The sequence below is a fragment of the Teleopsis dalmanni genome, chromosome X (assembly GCF_002237135.1).
Source record: "Teleopsis dalmanni isolate 2A chromosome X, ASM223713v2, whole genome shotgun sequence".
NCBI lineage: Eukaryota > Metazoa > Arthropoda > Insecta > Diptera > Diopsidae > Teleopsis > Teleopsis dalmanni.
This window is the reverse complement of record NC_051848.1, coordinates 93,786,342-93,807,574: the sequence shown is the minus strand read 5'-3', so window position 1 is coordinate 93,807,574 and position 21,233 is coordinate 93,786,342. Positions and strand designations below refer to the sequence as shown.

Here is a 21,233-nt window from a genome sequence, read left to right as displayed (position 1 = left end):
TCAAATAATTAGGCCAGCACATACAGCAAGGCCTCAAATACTGCTATAAAGCAATTACAGATAGCACAAAATCGGGCTTTAAGAACACTAATTAAGATTTCTTGGTATATTAGAACAACATCATAGAGATCTAAGAATTGACTCAGCGAAAAAGTATATCAAGGACAAGGAGGCCTAAAATTGTTCACAAAAGTTGGTACGTTGCCCAACCCTGCTCTAACAAACCTTAAGTCCACCTCAGGACGCACAGGAAGATATGCTGATCTACGGTCTGTCATTAGTTAGAAAATAAATAAATGATAATGATTCTAGTATAGTTAAAGTTTAGTGTGGGGCAGGCATAAGCCCCGCAACCATAATAGAGTAAAAGTGCGCACTAACTCAAATCACAACAACAACAACAACAACATTTATTATTTGATTTAGAAACTTCAAAATTACCGAAAATATTGTTTTAATAAATAATTAACATAAACTATAAAAATACGCCTATTTTAATGACTCAGCTTATTTCATCCACGAAAAGAAATTTCTTTTGGTGTCAAAGTCAATACTTGGTATGGTACCCTTTCGCTTTTATCATTTCGTCAAGTCTCATCGGCATTCAACCTACAAGTTTTTAAGTTGTTTTTGGAGCAATTTTCATCCACTTTTGTAAACTAGCCTCTTTTAAGTCTTCTTTGTTGGTAATAGTATATTGCCAAATGTTTTGGTCCAATATTGCCCATAAATTTTTAATGACATTCATGTCTGGGCTTTGCGCCGGCGATGTCATCAGATATGGACAGTTCCAAATCAACCAAGACTGTACAAACCTGGCCTTATGTTTTGGGTCGTCGTCTTAGTAACAGCGAAATTTTTCAGGAATTCCTAGTTCCCCGGTACTCTGGAGTAAATTTTTTCCAAAACGTTGAGGTATATTGTATTGCCCATGTTACCATCATTAAACTCCAGATTCTCAATATCAGCGGCTGACATACAGACCCAAACCATAACACTTCCACGGCTATGCTTTACTGTAGCTTTTAAATTTTCTTTTTTGAGGTCAATATTAGATTTCCGCCACACGTGAGTTATGTCATCTGGGCTTGAAATATTGAATTTAGACTCGATTGAGAATATGAAGCCGTTCCAGAAATTTAAATTTTTGTGGGCATGCTCCTTAGCATAAGTAAGCCGACTGCTTTGATTTTTTTTGCTTATGTAGGGTTTTTATTTAGCGACCCCACCATCAAAATGGGAGTGTCAAACCACGCGGCGAACGGTTTTCGCACTGTACGTCTTGCCTAGTTCTATTCGTACCGTACCAACAACTATATCAGGAGCATTTAATTTTGGATTCCACTTGATTTTTCTAACATTATATCGCTCGTCAGCTGAGTTGAATATTTTATTTGGTGCACTTCTGTCCATATTTTGAGTCCTATTCTCACGAACAAGGCGGTTAATGATGCTCTGTACAGTGGAGTGACTGAAATTAACGAATTCCGCAATTTCCACTGAGGTTGACCGTCCTTAAAATGGGTTAGAACCAATACTCACTGCTCACTTGAAGTATGTACGTCGTTCCATTTTTAAAAAAATTATTTTTTTATTGTTGCACGTCAAAAATCACACAAAAAATTTATTTAATTTGATTGGAAATACTTTAAAAATATTACGGAAAAAATGTTCCGTTGCACAGCGCGACGTACTGGCGACTAAGTGCAAATGATAATTTGGATGAAATAAGCTGTGAACTATAATTTTGTTACGCGATCGGGTTTTTCCCCTTTGAGCGAAACAAAAACTAATTTTATGTACTTTATTTATTATGTTCAATAAATGTGCCTCACTTACATTAAAATCTTGATTGCTTTCTAATTCATTTTTAAGATATGGTGTTTTAAAAATCTAAAACATTGTATATTCATGTGATGTTGTTGTTATTACCCGCTAGGACCTACTTGTGAAGCCTTTTTGAAGGTGTTGAACGGTATATGGTCGTCGGCTAGCGACGAGTGGTACCAAGACGTAGGCCCGGCCGTTCTTTAGGAACCATATACATGTAATAATATAGGATAATATAGAAAAATTATGTATCTGCAGCATCAATAAATTATAAATTTGTAAAATATAAAAAAGTGTACCTATTGGAAAAAAATGTATATACTTTACGAAATTAAATAAGTAATTTGGCCATGACAACCCAGTTTTAACGCTTTTTGAACTCGACCGAACGGGGTATAAATATGTATCTCATCTAACGTTTCTGATGTGTTTTGACCTTCTTAACTGTGCGATAGAGCTAGGTTAGCTGTGAAAAATACATGCCAAATGTTACTGAACCAACAATTCTGAATGTAGAATCAAAAGGAGATGCTGTTCCGATAATACTATCATTTATGCTGTAACCAACTTAACCGGTGCTTCTTTAAAAAACTCAACACCTAAGTTTTCAAATGGAATCAATTGTTTTCGTAGAGACGGCAATTCAGGCAAAGTACAGCCAGTTATAAATATACTGCATTACATCTATTAAATCTGATTAACAGGCATGTAATGGGAATGCAAAATACAATATGAAATGTACTTGTTTTCATTGGGTTAGCATGGTACTCCCAGGAGTTTGAGATCCACTTATGCTAAATAGCCCATTATGAAACATAAGTTTTTAAATCTGATATACAATACAACAAAAAAAAAAAACATACAAAATGTATTTATTGCAACAAAAAATATTGTTACAAATTATAATTTCGGAACTGATTTATTTTTATACTTTGAGATATACAGAAAATTATAAAGTTTAATACAAGGCATTATTAAATATATATATATAAAATATATTTATAGCAAAATTTATAGCATTATTTTTTATATACCTAGTTGTAGATGCGATTTATGTATATTTATTGTAAGAACCTCGCATACTACTCCTAATTAACACTTGGACTACTTGGTGTGTAAGTTACCGGATCATGTTCAATATACATTTCCGATTTCTCGAGTTGTGTGTAACCTGTCATAGGTGAGTTCAGTGGTGGTGTTACTTTGCCACCGGATATTAGCACTCCCAAACTTTGTTGTAACTGCCAGCGACGAGCCTCACGTATGGACTTATTACGCCGCAATGTTTTTGCTAACATGAAAGCACAGAAAACGCCTAAAAGCTGAAAAGAGTTAACAAATAAAATTAAGATCCACTCTGTATATACCATATATATGCATGTTTATATACCTGTACAAATGCTACAGTTGTGGCGCCAGTGGCAATAAGCATGGTACTCTGCGAAATTATGAACTCCATGCGACGCAAGCAGCCATATTCATATTGGACTTCGCACTTATCTGGTTGAGTCTCAGACATGCGTCCACAGCAAGAAGGAGGAACCGCAATTTCATTATAATCTTCATTGATATCAGATTGATTTAGATATGGTTTCCAATCAGCTGGACCTACAATACCACAGCATTCAAGCTGTAAGCGATCGTGTAAATATTTAATATTGAATTCTATTTTTGTAATATTCATATATTTTTACTTACGCCAGTCTGCATAAAGTCCACACCTTGTTCCAAATATTCATTGGTTTCGTATTCGGCCAAAGCGGAGGTCATTGTGCGTTCCAGCATTTCGCTTACTTGACTTTGCATGACGAATGCTGCGATGGCAGCCGCAACCTCTAAAATGAACACTAAGAAGAGGAATACGCCATACTGTAAATGTATGAAGTGTAAGAAATTTGTGGAAATGAACGATGTCTGGTGTGTCAACCTACCAAGTTGATGATAAGCACGCTCTCTTTAATAGCGCCGTAGGCCCCCAAAATGGCTACGGCAAGCAATATAAAACCAATTGCAATAATTAATGCTGGTGGAGACAAGAAGTACTCATCAATGAACTGACGGAAGTCGCCGAATATTGCTTGAATAGTTGAGCCAACCATAACTAGTAAGATAGCGGTCAACTATAGAATTAATAATTTTTAATTAATAATATATTTAAAATTATAATATATATGTAAGTAGATAATCTATACTTAAACGTGTATTAAACTAAAGTAGATATAATTGATTTGATAATACATTTAAAATTTCTATCTCACTTTTTAATAATAAATATACGACATTTAATAAACCTTTTAAATCGTTTTTTAGTAGTTTCCATCTATAACCGCATGTCAACTATTACTAACGATATTAAAAATAAGAAATTTATCATTTTTGAAATACAAAAAGAAACATTTCATTTCCACTAGAATCAAGGTATAAATATGGGAGTGGGGAATGACTCTTCTATCTTATCTATTCCATCTATTTTTTTTATATATTCCATCTATTCATGGTTAAAAATATTGCCTTTTCAACTTTTCAGAAGCAGTACCTTATGAAGCCACATATAATTCACTTGTGATTATAGATTACCATTAAGTAATTATAAATTAAGAGAACAACTTGACCTTAACGCTCACATTTTTTCTAGTATATTGATGAACTGTAATACCATTGTTTTTTTACGGGCTAATTGGTCAGTATTACTACTGAACTGCAAACTGCAAACCTTTATAAACAAATGCCTTAGGAGAATTCTAAAAATTTGGTGGCCCCGCACTATTAGAAATTGCAAACTATGGTCAGCGATGGCCAACTTCCTATGGCAAATGAAACCAAAAAACGTAAATGGCAATGGATCGGGCACACTTTGAGGAAGGCACCAAATGAAATCTGCAAACAAGCATTTACATGGAACTCACAAGGAAGCAGAAGACCTGGTAGGCCCAAGCAAACGTGGAAGCGAACACTGGAGAAAGAAATCCAAGCAAGCGGAAAAAGCTTGAAAAAAAATCGTGACAGTTGGAAAAAGTTCGTTACGGCCCAATGTCCTGGAATGAAGAAGAAGACCATCGACCAATTTTTTACCTAAACCTATGCATATATGCTTGCAATTTTGACAGCTTCTTTGTTTGTTCCTCATGTGGGTGTGGTGTGCTGTAAACACAGCTGTTTTATTTTAATGTTGCAATTCTGCAATAGAGGTGTTCTCACACTCTTGCAATTTTAGTATAGCATTCTTGCAATTTATGCGCTTTGCAATGACTTTGGAAGACAGAGTGCATACTCCTAATTAAATTAAATTTTGTTGCAAATTTTGTTGTTGTATACAAAAGTGTTTAAAAACGATTATATTTGTAAGTAAGTTCGTTCATATGTGACTAAAAGAAACACGAGTGAAGAAAGGCGTTCCTATACAGACGATACACTATGTACGTACCCATGCGGATTTGATATTTATATATACTATATAGTATACAGTCCTAATCTATACAGTTCTACAATCCTGAACAATTGTAAAAGTACATATAATGATTATGGAATAATGGTTATGTCTGTATTCGTTGAGGTTGAAACAATTAAAGTTCGAGAAATAAATTTGAATTTCAAGAACTCAAATTGTTTTAAAATAGTTTCAAACAATTGATCGAGCTATTAGTTAAGATACATATTGAACGAAAGTCATTGTCTTCTATAGGATGACTTTGAAGACAGTTTCAGGGAGTTCATTGAATTATTAGTTGAGATACTTAACTATACTTAACTATAGTAAACGACTTTTATAATAAAGATTAGTGGTTTATTGTTGCATATGAGAAGATCTCTAATATATTGTTGAAGATATACCATAGATAATTGTGTTGTAATAATAATTACAATTAAATTGTTTTCTCATAATAATTATTATCCTGAATTATAAATATTATTTACATTGCTTATATCTAAATATTTTACCTATATATATGCAATGAGTACACTTGGAAACATATCTTCTGCTCAAAAAGTATCCGGATTTGATGTTTGTTAACTACTCCTTAAATAATAGACCTTTTACAAAATTTTTTTTTTAGAAAGGTCTATTCTGGATATATGGTACAAATTTGAGCACCATCTGTCAATTAGTTTGTTTACAGCAGCTGTTAATATGAGACTACCTCAAGTGCATTTAGCGATTTTTACTATGGAAAATTTTTGTTGTACGCGATTTTTTGACCATACACGGCACCACTGTCATCGCTCAGGTATCATATTCACCAGATCTGGGTCCGAGCGACTTTTTCCTGTCCCCGAAACTCAAATTGCCCCTTCGTGATTCGGTAAAAGAGAATTCGCTGAAGGAACTAAAAGCCATACCTACACGGGCCTACGAAAAGTGTGTGGAGGATTGGGGTAAGCGTTGGCATATGTGTATCGCTTCAGAAGGAGCAAATCCGAGTACTTTTTGAGCAGAAGGTATATGTAGAAGGTATATTAACTACTATCGAAATGTTTACGTAAAAGTTATGGGAATGTATGCGTCAAGGTGAAGAAATATTTTGAAATCAGAATTATTATCTTAATGAGCAAATATTTTGATAATGTAAAAAGTGTTTATTTCACTTTTTGTGCTCATACATGAATACACAATTCGGGCCAAAGTATGAAAGTATCTCTATCTGCTTGCGTTAGTATTGCAAATGAATAGTTGAAGTTGAAAAAAACCGATAAGAGATATTCAGTCAAAAGCGATATGCGGTATAAAAGCTTATAAATTCATGCGAAAATTGTTTTATGTATCTAATATGAGTAATTCAAAACTATAATTTAGTAATGTAATAATAAAGTAGAAGCCATTCTGCAATGTTTTGAAAAAAAAAACTTAAAGAATAGAAGAGTTGAGTTTGGGTTTACTAGAGTTACAAATTAGTACACGTATTCATTATAGTTTGTCTGACATCTATAAAACTTTCATCGTTCATTCTTAGAAGTGATATAGAACTTGATAGTATATCACCATTCGTTTACCCTGACGAGTATTGCGAAAATCCTTTCGTAACAGCTGTTATTTTGGAAAACGTTTACTCTATGCATGATATATTCAGATCAAAATAAATATGCGGTCTTTAATTATGGAGGGTATAGTTATGCAATAGTTGGAGGCAGACATAAATAATATTACTTGAGGTAACGCCTATGTAGGAAATTTAATAAGTTGTATAATTTAATAAGACTTAAATTAATAAATGTCTATATCGAATCTACATAATGAATCGAGTAAAGTGGACCTGAACACTAACGTAATGAAGACTAAAATAATGCGCATAAACACCAGCAATCAGGATAGCCTATTGTCAACAATATGTCTTAGAGGAAGTACAGAGGTGCGAGTATCTCGGCAGTGTTGTTGGTATTGATGGTGGAACCATCATGAATATTGATTCCCTTCTACGAAATGTAGAAAAAAGTATATTTGCGCAACTTAAGAAAGTATGGAGATCAAGTACAATAAGTTTTAAGACTAAGATCAATATTTTTAATGCATGCGTCAAAACACTTGAACAAATTTCAAGAAAATGCAAACGTTCCTAAACAGAAGTTTGAGGCACATTATGCACATTTGGTTGCCGGCAACTATCTCGAATTCAAAGTTATGAAGAAGGCAGAACAACTCCCAGTGGAAGAAGAAGAAATCAAAAAGTGTAAATATCAATGGCTGGTTCAAGCAGTTAGAAGACCAATCAATGATATCTCTCATGTTGTACTGGAATACAACCCAGAGGGCCAACGCCGGACAGGTCGTCAGATTTTAACGTAAAAGAGAACGGTTGTGAGCGAAACGAACAAAACGATGAATCAGCTCAGAAACATAGCGAGAAACAGGAATGAATGGAAAGAATTTGTGAAAAAATTTTGTAAATAGACTAAGTTTGTGATGCCCTCTATCTAAATTACAAATGCCAGGATTATACAGGATTATTGTTTAACTTATTTTGACAGTTTTGTAAATAATGCTTAGACATTACAATAAACTATGAAACTTTGATTAACTAGTTCCAACTCGTTACTAGTTATTAGTTAGTTATGTGGTTGTTTTGAAGTGATTCGAACGCAACAATAGTTGCTTCCATTAGTTCTATACATCTGTTCAATACATCTGTTCAATTAGATGCTATGGGTTTGGAAGAATGATGAATAGTTATTCTCTATAAAGTAATGTGGACTAAATTAAGTAAGTAAAAAAAAAATAAAATACTAAGAATATTTAAAATAAAACGTTTCACTTTATATACGACATTGGTATCATAACGTCACTATACATAACGTCACTATTTTGAAATAGTCAGTAATGCCAGTAATTTATTTATTGAGCTTTTGAATTCAATTTTTGTATTTTTTCCATAAATAATTGCTTTGAAAATTAAAATAATAAAATAAAAACAATGAAAAAGCATTTGTTAAATGTTGTTCGAATGTGTTGTGCAAACGACATTTTATAGATACTCGTATTAGTTTCTGTTGCGATAATAATATTTGTCTATAATGACAAATATAAGTGACTCATTATTTCGCTACAGATCTCTTTCACAAATGCATGAAACGAAGTACTTTAAAAATATTTCGCAAATATATTATAAAGTTATGTGATTGGGTTGAATTGATGAGGTCTATTGCTTTAGTATTCAACCCACAATATGAGTATTTATTTTTTACCTGATATACTTCCAAATTAGTGTGGTTTTTGAAGTTTCAATTCTATCATCAACACTCACATATACGTGTTAGATTAGTTAAATTAGAAGCCATTAGAAGTACCCATACTACCGATGAATATGCACTTCATTCCAATTCAATCCTATTCGGCAAGAAAGGTAATAAGAATATATAGAGCTTTAACACATTTGTTAAAAGGGATAACTCATCTCTCGACAAAGTCCTTTGGTAGACAATAGACTTTTACTGTGTCTATTCTTCATTTAGCTAACCTAACCAGCACCAACCACAATAACTGATGTATTAGAAAGTATAATGGAATATACTAAATGTATATTTTTAAAACATCACTGATATTGGATGGCTTCTATAAATAGTGATTATGAAATAAAGTAAAATAAAATAGCCTTAAAATTTGTTATGATACTAAACTCATTTAGTCAATTTTTGAACTCTCTTCAAAAATTTATCAACTTAAGCTTAAAATATTTGTTTAATTCTGTGTTTTAATCCCAACTTAGTTTTTGTTACTGGATTCAAAATTGATCGAGTAATAGTCGATAAGACACGAGCAAAACCAATATATTTTAAATAATGCATGGACTTACAATGGTCTATAGAATCATGAAACTTTATTCACAATAATCTGATAATAGTCGTGATAGTATAAAAATAGAATATTTTCCATAGTGTAGGATATCTCAAATCGGAGTATCAAGAGGTCTGTTATATCTAACATATAAGAAAAAAAAATAGAAAAATATTACACTTCAGAGATCGATTGTAGGAAGATGGTAAATAATGGGTAAAAATTTCTTTTGAAAAAAATGTTGGTGAAGTGAAAAAATTAATATGGGCTTAATATTGCTATATGAATATATAAGCTATTCAGATATCATTTTTCAAAAATTGAAGATTTTTAGATTTAATCTAAATTACTGATGATGAATAGTAGTCGGATTGCATTCAACAGCGATCTGATCATCGAAAACGGGAATTAAAGATACTGCGGTTAACTGCAAATTGAGCTGGTCTGTATTCTGGTTCATTATAGAATATATGTGTAAAATAAAACTGAAGAGTAATTGTCGTTGACAATGTGACTTTTCCTTGTGATAGAGTGTAGTAGGAAAAAGAACAAGTAATAAGCGTTGCCAATTACTTTTAGTTTGGTTTTGTGTATTAGCGACTCTGAACGAGATATATAAAAATATTTAAGCAATATGTTTTTAATAAACCTACTGCATATTTAACACACATATATAATAAATATGTTATAGATGCCTTCGATTTTTCAAATTTTTTTAGTTGTATTTTTTAATTATTTCTATTATCCAAAATATGGATAATATGACTGTCGCAAATAGCTAAAGAAATAGTTTAAAATGATTTTGTGATATGATTATTCATGAATGTTAAACCATTTTACAGCTGTTCTGTAATTTGTTAAGATGTGAATAACATTCTATAATTTACTGTTTATTCTGCTTTATTCCATACAATTTTCACAAATGTTCTTAATTGTAAAATCTAATAGAGAGAATATTTTTTTTAATAAAGACCGTTAGTAGAGTTTCTGCAAATCATGAATGGATCCTGCATTCTAAAACACTTTTTAATCTAATATTCAAAAGAGTATTGCTACCTAGAAAAAGGCTCTTTGTAGTACAGAACTTATTTTAATGCTCATATAATGGATGCTACAAACTATCATTAAATGAGAAATGAAGACAGCAAATTTGCTTCTCTGTTTTTCTTGGGACTCTACCTATGAGTTTTACTTTACTTTTTACTTAAGTTTTTGATTGAAGATATTGTAATCGTTCCTTATTCAGTTCTTAGTTAACGGCTATCCATTTTGACGATCTAATTTGACATGGTAGTGTGATATATGTTAATTAACTTTACTATACAAAACATCATATTTTTAGCTTAAAGTTTGCCCTTTTACAATATACATTAAGACTGAAAAGTTTTCGGAAATTCTCATTTAAAATTCGCGCGCTGTATATTTTTCGATATTTTAAGTTTATGTAGTTTGGCAGCACTGTCCTTAATTACTATGCCAAAAATGAGCGCGATCTGTCAGACAGTTCGTTTACGGCAGCTGTTGAAACCAGTTCCCCTCAGTAGTGCGTTGCGAAATGTCTTCGACGGTCGTACGACCGTCCTGAAAGGCTTTGTACCACTCATAAACTTGAGTTTTCGATAAAACTGATTCCCCATAAGCCTTTTGTAGCATTCGCAACGATTCTGCACACGAAATTTCGTTCGAAACACAAAATTTGATGCAAACTCTTTGTCCAATATTTTTTTCCATTGTTTTTTTCGCAACGCACTACTGAGGTGAACTGGTTTCAACAGCTGCCGTAAACGAACTGTCTGACAGATCGCTCTCATTTTTTGCATAGTAATTGTCCTTAATTGCTGCCAAACTACATAAACTTAAAATATCGAAAAATATACAGCGCGCGAATTTTAAATGAGAATTTCCGAAAACTTTTCGGTCTTAATGTACATCGTTCACAACCGTTGAACTTGGTGAAATTGTGAAAGCTTGCTATTAAAATACTTACAATTTTCATATGGTATATTCCTTAATGATAATTCTTTTATACTGAAAAATTGTATATATTTATTAGTTATATTAACTATCTTCTTAGGCAGTTTTCTCTTTTGTAAGTCATTATCTCACTGGTAGGCATTCAAGTAAATTAAAATGTCATCAATCAAATGTTTGAAGATGTTGTTGGGATATACAGTTGAAAGAGTTCTTCCTATTCCTTTGTCTACAATAAGTATTGACTGACATTTGATTCTAGAATAATAATTCTCCGATAATCAAAGAACAATTCATTTAGGAACAGAAAATCAAGTTCCCAGTGTTTCTTCAAGTCTATAAAAGTCATCAATCGTTTTCATGATATTCGAAGAGCATTGCTTAAAAATACGTTCTGCTGATTTTATGTCAATACTTCTTTCGACCTAAATATTATTAATTTATTTATATTTTTTTCTCATACCTCTGAAATTTAATACTTAAGCAACTTAATACTTAAGCAAATTGACAAAAATTATAAAGCTCTATGCTTTTAGAAATGGGCGAATTTACTTCTCGAAGTTATTCGTCAATAATGATAATTAACAGTCTCTCATCTCTTACGTTAAAATGTTAACGTTTGCTTTAAACTTTCATAAGGCTCGAAGTGACTTTTGTTTTCTACGTTCGATGGAGTTGCTGGCCTCAAGCTATTTCTAAAACAACATTAATTAATTTAATTTAATTAATTTAGGTCTAAACAGAGGCATGATGTTGCGAATATTAACGCTTACTTCATATGTAAGCCAATTTCATATTGGTGATTGTTATTCTCTCAGAGAAATATATAGAAAGAGATTAATAAATTCCACTTCTTCTTCATTGTGGCAACTCCTGTACAGTTCACTTGTTCGAATGCGTAAACATTGAAGCAACGATGTGGTAACACTATATATAAAATGACAATGCCTAAAGTGGTCAGGACACGTTTAGCGTATGAAGCGAGAATGATCAGTAAAACAAGCACTTGTAAGAAACTTAATTGGATACCGAAGAAGAGACAGACCAAGAAAGAGATGTCGTTGAGGTGATGTTAAAGAAGATTTAATGAAACAACGCATGAGCGAATGGAAAAAGTTGGCAAAAATTGGTTGAAGAATCACACCCATTCATTCTTCTCCTATTAAATCGAGATCAAAGGATCATAGCGACTTCACAACCTACATGTAAGTATGTTTATTAGTTTATTAGTTGTTCGTCACCGCAATGGTGAATTCATCTATATTTCCAACCAGTTCATAATAAAGTAACCATACATCTTTTTCAATACTTCTCTAATTTTTTAGTTTTCTGTTATTTAAACTTCTTTTATATTCTGTGAGTAATATACTTAGTTATTTTAGCCACTTTTGTTATAACAGTTCATAAATGCTCATTATACATCACATAATGTAATTGATTTTGATATCGAAAGAGATAAGAAAAAAACGTTGCGATACAACGGGTCGAATAATATTAATATTGATCTAAATATCTTTAAAACTAAACTATATTTTACTAATTTAATACTTCCTATCGTACTAGTGTATGGTTTAGGTAAGACTGAGACGAAGATTGAAAAAGTTAGGATTCAGTCGGATTTGTTAGGTTAGTTTCGGTTAAGAAACCAGTCTTAATAGGTTATAATCTACTTTTGGGGAATGCTTTATTGTATTACTGCTAGGAGCCAAAACTACAAATAAAGTTCTATCGGCTGTGGCTTTTCTGAACGGTTGTAGTTCTACTTCGATTAGCCTCTTGTATGGACATTAATTAGACTCATTTTTTAACATTTGAAAGAATTATTAAAATTTTGATGCGCTGATTAGAAATATTGTCGCAATAAACAATCTAAAATATTTCTATTATTTCTAGATTCGTTTAATGGAATTACAAATAAATTAAAAAAACTTAAATTAATTAATTAAATTAATTACATGTAAAATATGATCAAGGCAAAAAATAATACAAGTATTTAATATATTTCATAATTAATTAATAAAATTAATGTTGTAAATTAATTGTTTTTTTAATTTATTTTTTTTATTTGTATGAATTAATACAGAAGCGTTCTTCATCAAAGAAAGATTTAGATATAAAACAACATTTATAAAGAAAAATCCGTTTAAACAAGAAAAAAGAATACCGAAAATACAGAAAATACAGTTCCAGTAAACAAAAAATATCGATAAGGAATGTGATTTCACAACATTTACATTGTGACCGAAAAGTTTCCGGAAACTCTTAAATAAAACGCAAAATTCTTAATCTTCATCAATATTTATTTTATCTCCTTCAAAATATGCTCCATTAGAAGCGATACACAAATGCCAACGTTTCTTCCAATCATCAAAACATTTTTTATAGGCGCTTTCCGGTATGGCTTTGAGTTCCCTCTGCGAATTCTGTTTTACGTCTTCTATGGATTCAAAACGCGTTCCTCTGAGTGGTAATTTGAGGTTGGGAAACAGGAAAAAGTCACACGGTGCAAGATCAGGTGAATACGGTGGCTGTTCGATGGTATTTATTGAATGTTTGGCCTTAAAATCGTTGATAATGTTGAACAAATTGAGGTGAATCGGAACAAGCCGGGCGTTGACACGTCGCATACACAAATTGTCCACCAAAATCAAACGAGCCATCTCACGACCGATGCCTAGCTCTCGTGCTATCTCTCTAACACTCACATGAGGATTTTTGAACACGATTTCCTTTGCCTTTTCAATGTTTTCGTCGGTGGTAGAGGTCGAAGGTCGTCCAGAACGCGGCATGTCTTCGACGGTCGTACGACAGTCCTGAAAGGCTTTGTACCACTCATAAACTTGAGTTTTCGATAAAACTGATTCCCCATAAGCCTTTTGTAGCATTCGCAACGATTCTGCACACGAAATTTCGTTCGAAAAACAAAATTTGATGCAAACTCTTTGTTCAATATTTTTTTCCATTGTTTTTTTCGCAACGCACTACTGAGGTGAACTGGTTTCAACAGCTGCCGTAAACGAACTGTCTCGACAGATCGCGCTCATTTTTGGCATAGTAATTAAGGACAGTGCTGCCAAACTACATAAACTTAAAATATCGAAAAATATACAGCGCGCGAATCTTAAATGAGAACCTCCGAAAACCTTTCGGTCACAATGTATTCTACTATAAAACACGGCTATGGCTTCATAATACTCTAAGTCATAAAAGTATAGTTGTTGTCTGTAGAACTGAAAGGTGTACTGACTTAGCAAAAATTTTACTTATTATTCCATATCATAGAATAAGTGTTCTTAGCTTATGTAGGAATATAAGAATAGGAAGTAATTTTTAATATATGTAACATAGCTCTTAATATATAGTAAAATTATACTTTAAGTGTAGCACTAAAAATATATTTTGTATTTGCTGTTGTGGCCTTTTAATAAATGGATTATATGGATAGAACCACAGCATATAAACAATGGAATTCACCATTGTTCAGATCTATGTCCCAACGCTGGTCACCAATACTACGACATTCAACATTCAATAGGCCTCTGCTGAGGCCTATCTAAGAAATGCTAGTGGATGGACTACAAACTTATATATTATATGAAATACATGATATAGAATATTTTGATCCTCTCAGTGGACAGAACTATTGTGCTGCATGGAATCTTGTACTTTGGTAACAAAAAATTGTGGTAATACTCACCGCAAACATGAAGCTAACAGTAAGTAGCATGCATTTTGCACATCGCATGCCCGAATTTAATTGTAAATCCCGATTGGGCGCCATTTTGAATTTCACCTTCCAGACAAAAAATTTGCTTTGAACCGCTCTTTAATCGTTTTAATCGTTATTTTTTCATAACTGCAAAATAATTTGTTCTAATTAATTTTTGGTGAGAAAATTTTTTTTGTTTCGAAATAAAAATATAATTTAATAGATTTCATTTTCTTTTATTTTAAAAATATTTTTCATTTCACTTACAACTTCACAGCTACAAAGTTTCACAGATACTAAAAAAAGCTTTGGCCACTAATACAAAAATTACGTTGACTATTTTTCCAAGCAACTGTGAAATTGTGTTCGTTGTGTCTTATCAGTTGTGCACAAATTTTTCCCCGTCCGGTGTGAGATAAAAGTGTACTGAAAGATAAGATTTTGCAACTACGAGTACGTTTTAAAAAAGCTCGCAACTTTGCGCAAGAATGTCTCACTCAGTATGAAGTAATGAACTAATGAAAGAAATATTAATAATAAGCATTGAAAAAAAATCAGAAAATAGAAAAAACCTGATAAAACCTAAATACCTCTGCACTTCGCTATCTTTGGTAGCCGATTAAATGACTCCGGTGTAAAACTCGAACGGTCGCAGAGTGAATATTGATTTCACTTTTTCACTTTTTCACTTTTCCATTGCGACATTTTACATTAATAATATATGAAGCATTCGAAAGGTGCCTTGCATTGCAGTGAATCGTCGCATTTTAGTAAAATGCACTACCACTCCATTATTTGTGGCATACATTTAGGCGTTTGACATTGCCCGCTATTTCAAGGAGAGAGATAGACACACTACACAAGGTCAGTTGGTCTAATAACAACTATTAACTTATTTTACAAAAACACGTAAATAAAATATGGTTAGCATATTTGATTGATTCATTGATTAATAGGAGAAAGTGGTCGGAGGTTGTCTAAAAATGGCCGCAGTCATGCCATATCTAAAAATAGGTAATACCACATGCAAATGAGAAATTTTTAGAATAACAAGACAATTATTGTTTACCAATATTATAAATGCATATGAACTGAACACTGAAGCACTAATTATATACAAAAATACTTCAGAAAACTTATTTATTCTTATTTTCACATTTTTTATCATAATATAGTGCTTATTTTACTGTAAGTTTTATTTCATCTATATTTCGACTTTAGTCTAAAGTCATTTTTGGGATGGAAAAGTTATCAGGATATGTTTCTTATTATTCATTTTGGAAATGGGAATAGAGATGACAGTGTGCTGCCATTATCCACACATCAGATAAATGTAAGTCTACCGACCTATGTAAAATGAATGAATACAAAAATGAATCTGTTCATTGTCAATTTGACCATCATTTTAACAGTTGCGGGGCTCATGAAGTATTTCTAAGAAACGTTCTCAAATGAAACTATTAACCAATCCATTAATTTAACGAATGCCCACACGAAAACGCAAATATTCAGAATTTCAACACATGGAGGAGTGGCAGGTAACAAGTTCGCTAATAATCTGATCAAAACTTCCATCTGTCAATACTTCTACATGAAAAGCGAAGACATAACGCCAATAAAATAAAAAAGTTATTTGGGATTATTGGAATATAAATCTCAGTACGTTTGTGCTCTGTTCAGTCACGAAACTGCAGAGTAAAAAAATTAATAAAAATTATTCTAAATCTTATTACAAAAATTTCACATCATCACGTTACATACTTACAGCGTCCGTCCGCAGATGATATGTTCTCTCAAGTCACTAAGGGATTATTAGAAAAATACCTTATAATATTGATTAGCACATGCAAATACTAACGTAAAGTAAGTTTGCTTAAAATAAGTCAGTGTCTTTACAAACTAGATAGATGCCAAAAAGCAAAGCAAACTTCATCTCCTTCCACAGCATGCAAGTCCATAAAAAAAGAGCCCAAGATTGAACGTCATTCAAGAATAAATACATACACTTTTATTTGGTTGTATTAGAAAAATATATTTAATTGAGAAACGAAATGAGTACAAAATATAATAATTTTGGGTAATGCATGATAATCTTCTGAAATGCGACATAGATTGGGGCAGGTTAGGGAGTCATGGATTCTGCATTACCTGGGTAAAATATATATTATATTAACACATTACAGATAAAAAAAAACCGTATGAAGTAGCGTATTTTAAATTTAAGCTGTTCTATAATTATATAATAATATATATAATATTTATATAATTTTTATTTTTTTATTCTCCAGAGTTTTGTAATATATAGCACATATTACATGATGATAGGTAGAGGATGCGACTTCCACACTATGTTTAACATCCTTCCGAGTATTTGCCATCGGTTTTGATATTGGCTGTAAAATAAATATTTTGTTAACATTTACAGGAAATCAGTTAAAGGTTGAGCTTGTAAAAGAAGATTGATTTGTGGCCATGACACAGACCACTTGGAATTCTGGAACATGGTATGCTGATTTAGGAAATTATAAAATGAGTTTTTTATGAATACAGTTCTTCAAAACAAACTTTCGTCTCTTAATACTTCCTAAATGAAAATCATGCAAAAAAGTCAAATACTTCCTGCCTCAAAATGGAATCTGTTGTAATAAAAGATCTTTATTGACTGACTCTTAAAATACATTACAGAAAAGAGTTACAGAAGTTGACACAAAAAGAGTGTTGCCAATGTAATCAAACCAGTAGATACATTTTCAATACTCCCACTTTCAATACTCCCGCTTATTGCGTTGGTAACACTTTTTTTTACTGGCCGATGTGTTTGGCCAGTATAAATATACTGGCCGAGGTACAGAAAGTATTGTTGTTGTTTTGCGTACATTTCGGCCAGTATAGGTAAATCACCTGCATAGTCAGCATCACTGTATACGCACAGATTAAGTTTGCTGTTACTGTGGTAGTAGATTCCTATGTCAGTCGTACCATTTAGATATTTGATTATTCTTTTGACTGCATTAATGTGCGCTATTGCTGATTTCTCAAGATATCGACTTACGTTAGGCACAGCAAAAGCTATATCTGGCCTTGTAGCTACTGCCAGATACATACCATTGCTGACCGCTTCCCTATACGGAAAACTGAATTCTGCATTGGGTACAAAATTGCTCAAATTGCTTGAGCTGTCTGTAGGTGTGGCTACAATAGGAGAATTTTGTATTTTATATTTAGCAATTAACTTTTTAATATAAGATTCCTGATCAATGTAAATTGATCCATCAGCATTTTGATTGATTTCAATCCCCAAAAATACTATGCTTCAAAAGTTTTTATTTTGAACGATGCTTCCAACTGAGTTATCAAATCAGTTATAAGTTTACTGTTTGTTGTAGCTACTAGACCATCATCAATACAGATAGCCATAGTTATAGAACCATTATCACTATTGCTGATGAAAACACAGGGATCATGGTCCGATACCTGAAACCCAAAACTTTGAAGAATTGAAGTAATTTTTATTCCAGCATCTTGATGATTGCTTTTTCTTCTTCTCCTTGTTTGGCACTGCAGTTCACTGTGAACCTTCGCCTCTTTCACAGTTGTTTTCCAATTCATAACTCCGAGGTTTCTGGCGTCTTCGTACACGTTTTCTTCCATCTAAGGTGCGGAGGTTTGCGGCGCACACCCTAACATAATTTGGAAATTGTCAAATAATATAAATAAATTTATTAAATATCTTTACATCAAGAATTATTGTTTATTACATTTTCATATATATATTTTTAAAGATTAAAGTTTTAGCAAAAAAAAAACAATTATATATAATTTTCTATGAAAACTCATTTAATTTGCTTCTCTTCGTCGTTAGTTGTGCTCATAAGTTTGCAGTTCACATTGCAAAACATTTCTATCATATTTCGTCTTTCCCCTTTACGCAATTGCATTCATAAATTTCTGTCATAAGTATGCACAAAAGCAAAGAACAAATTAATGTGGTTTAGCTTAAAATATGAGAAATAGAGATTGGGAATTGTATGAGAGTATTTTTTGTTCTATTCGAATATCAACGACATGTATAACAATTCAACATGTTGACTTGCCGAAGCGGTTAGATGTGCGGTTAAAGTTTTCAGCTCACATCACCATACATTTCTTTCAAATTTCGTCTCTCCCCTTTTAGCTGTTGCTCCGGCGAATTATAGCCGCTTTGTGTGCGGAGTAGCTGGCCGCACATTTACACGTTGGAAGAGTGTGCGATTGTGTTTGATCACTGCATAAACATGTATGGTTCTAAGTACAAACTCTTTTGTTAGTAAAAAGTTGGTTTGATGTTATAAGATATATGTGAAAAGTTGTATTTATTCCATATTGATATAATATTAAACTTATATATAAATTATTTATTTAATTTGTATTAAATAAATTTAAATAAATTTAAATTTGGTATTTTGTTAATGAATTATTAAATGTTATATTGTGAATATATTGTTGCCTAATGCAATACAGTTATTATTAATAAAACATCTTATATATTTCAATTTAGCATTTTTAATTTAAGTGGTACATGTAAAAACAACATTGTAGAAGGGCCGTACACCCTTCTAGATAGAGCACGCGTCGCCACTGATTTATAGCCCTTCCATACGGGAGTTATTTTTATCAATCAGAGCACCAAGGTAGGTAAAGTTGTTTATAATTTCAAAATTGTACTCAACAATTGCTATGCTTAGCGAACTTCAGATATTTTGTTTTAGTTTTGTTTATTTTAAGACTAATGCATTTAGTTTTTTTATTCAATTTCATAAAGATGTTTGATATTTCCCTTTCGCTTCTTGCAATAATTGCAACATTGTTTGCGTACGCACCGATTTGATAAGATTTTGTTGTAAGATTTCCATGCTTTTCAAGGGAGGGAATAGCATAGTGCAGTGTTATTATGAAAAAAAATGTTGAGAGACTATTGTCTTGTTTAACTCCTGAGCTAATCGTTAAAGGTTCTGACAGTCGTCCATTCAGGATAACTTTAGCAGATGAGATTTCAAATATCATGGCAATCAAACGAATAAGTTAATGATGAGCGCCTGCCGTCGCTAGCGCGTTTAGGATCTCAAATCTCTCCAGGCTATCAAAGGCCTGTTTTTACTCTACGAAGAGCATGTGATGTGTAATGTTATGTTCGTAGCATTTTTCGATGGATTGTCGCAAACAAATATTTGATCAATAGTTGATCTGCCGGCTATAATGCCACATTAATATTCGACGACTATGCCGTCTATCGTTTCCAGTAGTTTGTCTCTCAGTATAGTAAAGAAAATTTTGTATCCAACATTTAGCAACGAAATTGGTCTATAGTCTATAGTTGGTCTATTCGAGTTTATTACCATTTTTAAAGATTGGGCATATCTGTTTTTCAGTGTTTCTGCTGTAACGTTATTTTCACCTGATGATTTACACAATTTAAACTTTTTATCGCCTCCTTAACGTCATTTCGGTTAGGCAGACCGTTGTTTACGGTTGGTTGCGAGTATGTCGTTGTATTTTGCTAAAATTTAAAGATTCGGTACAATGTTTTCTCCATCTTTCTAATACTTGATTTGTTTCGGTAAGTACCACTCCATTCTTGTCCTTGCATGTTAAAATTTCAGATTGATATTGGTTGCCAACACTACTTAATTAACTATAAATTGGCTTAGTGTTATTTTTCACCCTTTCTTCATCTATTTATTAAATCTTTTCCTTGTAAAATTCGCTTTTCTTCATTCTGCGCACCATTTTTCTGAACTTACTGTCTAGCTTTATTTATGTCTACTTCATTTCGAATTGTGTTTTGGTATATTTCTACATTATTCGCATTTTTAAGCTCATCAGTGTTTCACAAGTATTATTCCGTTGGGGCTAGTTGTTTCCTGCAATAAATGTTTTCCGCAGATATTGTCGAGAAATGGTTCCTTCCCAAATTTTGCGTTAAAATCGCCAAGTATGACTTTTGTGTCATATTTATTAATACCTTTGCATGTCTTTGTCAGAGGGTCATAAAATTCCTCTTTTGCATCATCGTCGCCATCTTCAGTGGGGCATAGAAGTTAATGAAAGTAATATTATTAAATTTTTCCTCTATTCAAAGCTTGTATCATTTTCAGTGATTAGTTCGAAATCTATAACGTCTCTCCGTATTCTTTATCAATAAAGAAACCGGTCATGTTTACTTCCGGTCCGACCTTTAACTATACTATAAAAAAATGTAAATGAATTTTTGTGAACTTGCCCGAAATCTGACCATCGTATTTCTTATACAGCAAGAATTTTGAGGCTATATCTGCATATTTCATGGGCAATTTCCATTATTTTTCCTGGTATCAGTATACTTAATACATTCCATATTCCAAATCTAAAGTCCATATTACGTTGCAGGTTTCTATTATCAAATGTTCTTCCATTGTTTCGAGGTTGCGTAGCGTGTGTTTT

The 21,233-nt window shown here is 32.4% G+C and overlaps 1 protein-coding gene across 2 annotated transcripts; it reads right to left on the bottom strand.

Moving 5' to 3' along the window:
• Positions 1-2,822: 2,822 nt before the first annotated feature.
• Positions 2,823-15,224, bottom strand: LOC119689765 (23 kDa integral membrane protein). Of its 2 annotated transcripts, XM_038104665.1 has the most exons (6): positions 15,042-15,224; positions 14,763-14,921; positions 3,762-3,950; positions 3,529-3,699; positions 3,221-3,460; positions 2,919-3,152 (listed from the first exon to the last, which is right to left on the bottom strand). In XM_038104665.1, the coding sequence occupies exons 2-6, from the start codon at positions 14,844-14,846 to the stop codon at positions 2,919-2,921; spliced, it is 918 nt and encodes a 305-aa protein (XP_037960593.1). In that variant the 5' UTR covers positions 14,847-14,921; positions 15,042-15,224. The 2 variants fall into 2 exon arrangements, with proteins under 2 accessions (XP_037960594.1, XP_037960593.1); XM_038104666.1 differs by lacking the exon at positions 15,042-15,224 and having other exon boundaries at positions 2,823-3,152; positions 14,763-14,846.
• Positions 15,225-21,233: the final 6,009 nt, after the last annotated feature.

Coding starts and splice junctions, on each gene's coding strand:
- LOC119689765 (XM_038104665.1), bottom strand. CDS start 14,846: ATGGCGCCCAATCGGGATTTACAATTAAATTCGGGCATGCGATGTGCA. Junction 3,951..14,762: donor CTGTTAGCTTCATGTTTGCG/GTGAGTATTACC, acceptor TTAATTCTATAG/TTGACCGCTATCTTACTAGT. Junction 3,700..3,761: donor GCGTGCTTATCATCAACTTG/GTAGGTTGACAC, acceptor ATACATTTACAG/TATGGCGTATTCCTCTTCTT.